Source organism: Marmota marmota, unplaced genomic scaffold (genome assembly GCF_001458135.2).
Source record: "Marmota marmota marmota unplaced genomic scaffold, marMar, whole genome shotgun sequence".
Taxonomy (NCBI): Eukaryota; Metazoa; Chordata; class Mammalia; order Rodentia; family Sciuridae; genus Marmota; species Marmota marmota.
This window is the reverse complement of record NW_026000136.1, coordinates 2,188,137-2,195,189: the sequence shown is the minus strand read 5'-3', so window position 1 is coordinate 2,195,189 and position 7,053 is coordinate 2,188,137. Positions and strand designations below refer to the sequence as shown.

Genomic DNA, 7,053 nt, shown 5'->3' with positions numbered 1-7,053 from the left:
TTAGCTTAAGATTATGGTTCTTTGGGGTTAGTTATTCTCAACCCTAATGCATATTAAATTTAAAAAAGAACTAATCACAAAAATGCAAAGAGAATTCTCTGCTTGGCTAAAACAAATGACTGGATGAGGATGGTGTTGCTATTTTTAAGTGCTCCGAGTGCAGCAAGCATTTGGAAATTGCTGTTCTAGGCAGAGGGAAAGAAAAGATTTTGATATTTCTGTACCTTCATACTGTGATTTGGTTTCCTTGGGGTGTGAACTGCAGATGTTTCCTTCATGGGCTCTCCCCATTTGAACTGTTGCCAAAAATGGAAGTAAAAATGCCCTTTTTTTTTTACTTTACTTTTACTATGGATTCCAAATGGTGGTAGGGGTACAGTGATGACAAGTATGAGCAACGCACTGCCACCCCTTTCCCTAGAGAGTGGCCTCTTAGGACAGCAGGCCTCCAAAGTCTAGCATTCCTCAAATGTAACCAGACAGTAGTCATTGCATTCACTGTGCCAAGCTGTATACTGGTTGTGTTTCTGCATGATCTCATTTAATATCCACAAGAACTCTACAAATTGGGAATTGCTTTAGGCATTATGATGCCCCACCAAGATGGCTGGGTCCTAATCCTCACAGTGTGGGATGTCATCTTGCATGGCAAAAGGAACTCTGCAGAGTTTTTAAGTTAGATTAGCCTGTACTGTCTAGGGGGCCCAGTCTCTCACAGGAGACTTCAGAGTAGAGACCACCCTCCCAGCTCCAGCTGGTCAGGGAGATGCAGTGTTGCTGATTTTGAAGATGGAAGAAGGCTACACTAGCTAAGGCATCACTAGAAGCTGGAAAAAGACAAGAAAATGAATTCTTCCCTGGAACCTCCAGAAAGACCAGCCCTCGCGGACTAACTTATAGAACTGTAAGATAATAAACTTATTGTTTTAAGCCACTAAGTTTGTGGTGATTTGTTTAAAAAGGCAGCAATGGAAAATTGATGCCTGTTTCGTAGTGAAGAAACCTGTGGAGAAGCCAAGAAGTCGTGCAAGGCATTTACCAAAGCCAGGAAAACTCAGGGCAAATGCATCCAGCTCCAGCACTTTTTTCTCCTGCCTTAAAGACCAGAATGGACTGCTCAATGGATTTGCAGTGGCGGCCCCTTTAAGGGGGAGGGGTCTAGTGTGTGGCAACGTGGTTGCCCGGAGACGGACCTAGTTCCGGGACGCGTGTCCCTGCGCCACTTCTGGGTCTACCGCACCCTGGGCGTCTGAGCAGTGAGCACCCGAGGGACCCCTGCGTACCGTGATAGTGTAAGGACCTTGCCGGCTGTTTCCTCAGCCTCCTAGGATCTTAGCATGTGCGTGATGGGCGAGGGACCTGAGGCAGGGCAGAGCAATGCTGGGACCAAGGCTCAGAAAACGGGGTTTGCAGCTGAAGCTGCTGCTGAAGCCTAGGACAGAGGGCTTTAATAGAAAACACTGAGAGAAATGAAGTTAATTTGTAGTTTGAATTTCACTGATAGAGGATAGTAAGCCTTTAAAGATCCGGATGAGAGCGGTTTGGGCTGGACTGCTGAGGATGGTTTTGCTGAGGCAATAATTGGGGTGGGGGGTGGGGGGGAAAGAGCAATGTGGGTTTTGAAGGCAGAGAGAAGCCTGGAGGTGGGATTGAACTGGCCAAGTGGGGTCCAGAGGATGCCATCAGATAGAGTCCCTCACATTGTAAAATGCATGAGCAGAGGCCTGACTCCCAGGACATGTCTGTGTGTCCTTACTAGTGGACTAGGATGTTTCTGGTGGGGCCAGTTTGGGAGGGTAATGAAAACTGTGGCTTTGGAACCCTGCCCTTCTCTGCCTTGAGATTTTGGACATATTGTTGGCATATATTTTCTCCTCTGGCCTGTAAGAGGTGATATTGTTACAAGGAGTAGGTAGCCAGGGATTTCAAGTTCAAAAAAGGAAAAGTAACTATTTAAAATAATCACTCCATTTATCGACTGCTTTGTATCCTGTAAGAGATTTTTCTGTGCATCATCTCATTTAATCTTTGTGGTGAGACAAGTTATTGTTATTTCTTTTTGATATCCAAGAGAAGGAAATTAAGCAACTTACTTAAAGTCACAGAGCTGATAAAGTGAGATGCAGGGCCTACCCCAACTCTTGAACGCTTCACAATGCTCACTTTAGGAGAGGGGCTCTTAACGTATGATTTGACAGCATGCAAGATCTTATGGGTTAGGTAGTCATTTTTTAAAATGTTAAACATGGATGCAATATTTTTATTTTGTTTATTTACTTTTATGTGGTTCTGAGAATCAAACCCCAGTGCCTTACACGTGGGAGGCAAGTGCTCTACTGCTGAGCCACACTCCAGCCACCAGGTAGTCATTTTTGCATATAGGATTATCCTTCTTATTGCAGTACTAATAGAAAAATAAGCATGTTAGCTGGGGTTCCAGTGCTAAAAATTTCAGGAACCACCAGTGTAATGTTGAGATTGTATTGTTTTTTTTTTTTGTTTTTTTTTTTTTAAAAAACCTGGTGATACTTGTAATTATTTTCTCAGGTTTTAGGAGAATGATAATGATACTGTTATAAGGCTAAGTTTTTATAAGTGAGACTTCCAAGTATTTAGAGGCATAATTTTTATTTTTCAGATAAAACTCATCAGGCTTTAAAACAGCTATCAACTGAAGGACCCATTGGATATTTATATATAAACTCTAGGACTTCCAAAGGCAATGGTGAAAGAAAAGAAAAAAGCAGACAAAAAAGGAGATAAGTCAGCCCATTCTCCCTCTTCTGGCTCAGAGTTTCCAGAGTTTTCCAAGCAAGATGGCAGTGCTCTTAGGCAAGAACCGCCCCCAAGTGGCATACAGGCACTGGAATTGCCACATAAGGAACCATTACCCAAAAGAGAGTCTAAAGCTCTTCAACAGAGTGAAGATGCCACTCAGTATGAAGAACCCATTCTGACCAAACTCATAGTGGAAAGGTGACTTTCACAGGGCGGGGCAGGATTGAATGCTGTGAATCAGGTGTTTCTCAAAAGAGTGCTTCACTGCAAGCATGTGAATCCTCACACATTTTTATGATCATCACATAATTGTCCCACCTCTGAAAACCACTCTTTAGGCTCTGTCTTTGTGTGATCCTTTTTGTGGTGCTGGCTTTGCCCCATTGAGGTTTTTGGGGGCTGCCTTTTCCAGACTCCCTTTTCTATCACTTTTATGTCCTCTCTAGGCAATCTCTTCTCTCATTGTAGCTTTACCTAACATCTCCCTGGATGACTGTATAAAACTACTTTCTTTAGTTCTGTTCTAGAATTTCAGATTCAAATTTTTTCTTATATATTTTTTATACCTTTACTTTATTTATTTTTATGTGGTGCAGAGGATTGAACCCAGGGCCTCGCACATGCTGGGCAAGCACTCTACCGCTGAGCCTCAACCTCAGCCCCATCAGATTCAAATTTTTAACTTCCTCCAAACTCCCCAGTCCAGAAGTGCAGACTGCAGGGCTTAAGACGAGTCCAGCTTTGAGTATTGGCTCTGTGACATTGACCCCATCCATCCTAGAGTCTTGCTGAGCCTCAGGTCCTCAACTGGGGAATATGAGAATACCCACCTTAACAGGTTGCTGGGAATGTCATTCTTTTTCTTTTAGTTGTAACCTTCTCCATTGTTCCCATTTCTGTAATGGCAACACAATCTTCCACAATCTTCCTGGCCTGACACAACAGAACTGTCCTCCCCATGCCTGTCACATTTCTTTTCCCTCCACTCTTCTCTCCTTAGACATTTCCCTTGGCATAGACCTTATTCCTTCTTGTCAGAGTGATCTGACATTTCCTAGACTGCTTCCAGTGCCTCTCCTGAGGCCTCCTGTTTAGATTTACTTTCCTAATGCAGGGCTGTCTACATTTCTCCCTGTACTAGTTAACCACCACTGTGTAACAGATATCCCAAACTTGGCAGCTTGTAGCTACCTCATGTGGTTTCTGGGTTCAGGATTCCCACAGCTGAGGTCTCATGAGGTTGCAGTTGAGGTGTTGACCCTGGATGCTGTCATGTGAAGGCTTGACAGCCTACATATCTGCTTTCAAAGGAGTTCACTCCTATGGCTGTTGACAAGAGGCCTGACCTCATTTCCTGATTATATGGTCCATTCTCTGTAGGGCCTCTGAGTCCCTGACATGGCACCTGGTTTTCCCTAGAGAGAGGGATCTAAAGGCAGAAGCTACAGTATGTCTTCTATGACACATTCCAAGACCCAGTCTCAGAAATCACCCTCTTGCTCTCTATAATAGCCTAGTGGTCACATAGGTCACTGGTATTCCATGTGGGTATGAATACAAGGTGAGAATCATGAGCTATGTGGAGTCCAGACACTAAATTCCTCTTCCTTACTATCTCTTGAGTTTCTTCCCATTGAGTACAGAATGAAACCACTTAGCTCTACAGTCTGACCCCGGCCCACTTCACCCTGCCCTGCCCAACAGGGAGGTCCACCTCAATTTCCTACTGATTCCATTTGGTTCTGTTTTTGCTTCTCCAACTGCCCTGGCTGGAGTGTTTTCCCTTGTTTCTGGGAACAGAAACAAATCCCACCTGCTCTTCAAGGGCCAACCTTTTCAGCACTTCTTTTGTTTATTGGTGCTGTGGTTGAAACCTAGGGCCTTGTGCATGCTAAGCAAGTGCTCTGCCACTGAGCTACACCCCCAGCCCTTTGAAATTTAAAGTCCTTTAATCATAGTTACTATTTTCTGTTATGTATCACTGTACTTACTACTTTTCAATACATGCATACATATGATGTATGTGTCATTGTAATTGGCTTATTTGCCCTCAGCTTCTCTGCCTGGTTAAATTACTCAGGAGCTGAGATGTAACCAGAACTTCACATACCTGGCCTCAGGCCCGGTAGGTGCTCAGTCAAGATTCACAATCTGCATGATGCCAGCAGCTGTTTACTCTCCACTGTGTGCCCACTCCCAGCTATAGCTGAGCACTCTAGAGGGATATTAAAAAGTATTGAACATAGTCAGTGTAGGCAGTGCAGGATTGTGTTCTCTGGTGGGCTCTTTTGAGAGAAGCTCAGAGCAGTGTGTACTGAGTTGGTTTGGGAAGGTGGGGCCTGCAATTACCTTGAGACAGGAGCAGTAGGATAGAGTGTCCTGACACAGCAGCGGGAGGCTCCCAACCAGAGCTCCTGGATATATATGTGCTCTGGGAGCCAGGGGAGGTGTCCTTGATACCACCATATGGGGCTGTTAGGAACTCTTCCAAATCCTTTATATATTTTTTAAATTTATTGTTGTTAATTCCTGAAGCTATGTATGCTTCTTATGACAAGTGAAATAATTCAGTATATGATAAAAAGTTAATTGTCCCCTTCCACCCTATTCCAATTCTCCTCTTCCTACCACTCTTGTTAATTATGGGTTGTTTTTTTTTTTTCCTGTTTTTTTTTTTTTTTTTTTTTTTTTTGAGTTTTGTTTTGGGGATGGAACCCAGGGCCTTCTGTGTGCTGGGCAAGTGCTCTATCACTGAGCTACACCCCTCCTGCTCTGATTTATTACCATAAAGTCATTTGGATTTTATAGGTAAATAATCACATAATTTTCTATTTTGTATTTCTTCAGCATTTACATAAGTTGTTTAAATTTCTTAACTTTTGCATTAACTAGAAATTCTAAAATGGGTATTGAATAATTGGTGGTAAAAGCTGGCATCTTGCTGGGCATAGTAGCACACTCCTGTAGTCCCAGCGGATTGAGAGGCAGAGGCAGGAGGATTGCAAGTTTGAGGCCAGCCTCAGCAATGGCAAGGTGCTAAGCAACTCAGTGAGATCCTATCTCTAAATAAAGTACACACTAAGGCTGAGGGTGTGGCTCAGTGGTAGAGTGTCCCTGAGTTTAAAAACAAACAAACAAACTGGAATCTTGTTCATGTTCCTGAATTGGAATTGTTTCTCATCTCTTAAAAATCATGCATGCTATTATTTTTTCATTGGTCTATTATGTTTAAGTAGCTTTCTCATATTATGTTAGAATAATTTTTAGAAATAATTGCTAAAATTTATCAAATGTTTGGGTTTTCTTTTTAGTTTGCTGATGTATTGAATTATGTTCATAAATTTTTCTGAAGTTTAATTTCCTTGGATTCTTGGAAGAAATCAAATTTGGTCACACCCATCACAGGCTCATTTGTTTTCTTCTCATTTACCCCAGGTGAACTGTGTGACAAATCACACATTATCCTTTTGGTTCTGAACTAAAAATCTGGGCACTGTTCTTAAAACCTCCCTTTCCCAAAGCTATCTCATCAGCACACTCTGTTGTATCCATGTCCAGAATAGGTCTTTTTGCTTTTTAAATTTTAAACATTTTTATTATGGTAAAGTATACATAATATAAAATTTACAGTTTTGACCATATAAAGTGTATAATTCAATGGCATTAAGTACAGTTACAGTGTTTAAATTTCATTAAGTACAGTTACATCATCTGGCTCTATTTCCAGAACTTGTTCATCTTCCCAAATATCCATTTAACACTAAGCCCATGTTCCCCACTCCTCCCCAAGCCCCTGGTAACCTCTACTGTATATTTCAACTATACAATTTAACCCACTGTCATGTAGGTTTATTCACATCACTCATTACTTTGAGCTTTATTTCTTTGTAGCTATGAAGGAGAGAAAGTCCGAGGACTGTACGAAGGAGAAGGCTCTGCAGTCTTTCAAGGTGGTTGTACCTACCATGTGAGTCTCTGCTGGAACTTGCAGGGTGAGGAGGAAGGTGTGAGGTCATATGTTTTAATTTGCAAGGTTTCCCAAAGATCCATTGATTCTTCAAAAGAAATTGGAAATACTTCATGCTGATTTTAGCCTGAATCTATGCTACATTTTTAAGGTAAAAATGTGGCCCAGGGTAACTGAAATGGTCACTTTAGATTTTTTTTCCCTCTGATTTTTACCTGTTGTTCTAAGAATATCATTAAAGCAAAAACAGTTGTCCCTTGGTTATCATGGAGGATTGGTTCCAGATCCCCTCAGATACCCAAATCCTG

General features: G+C 42.1%; 1 protein-coding gene across 22 annotated transcripts in view; it reads left to right on the top strand.

The window, feature by feature from the left end:
* LOC107155962 (radial spoke head 10 homolog B-like) overlaps positions 1–7,053 on the top strand; it is a 49,729-nt gene that overhangs the window by 245 nt on the left and 42,431 nt on the right. For 11 of the 22 annotated variants that reach the window (XM_048785252.1, XM_048785256.1, XM_048785249.1 and 8 more), the window contains exons 1-2: positions 1,091–2,976; positions 6,670–6,745. In XM_048785252.1, the coding sequence (XP_048641209.1) occupies positions 2,723–2,976; positions 6,670–6,745 (330 nt within the window). In that variant the 5' untranslated portion in view covers positions 1,091–2,722. Of the gene's footprint in view, positions 1–1,090; positions 2,977–5,460; positions 6,897–7,053 lie in introns of those variants that run through there. The other 11 variants (XM_048785259.1, XM_048785266.1, XM_048785265.1 and 8 more) reach the window with 8 other exon arrangements.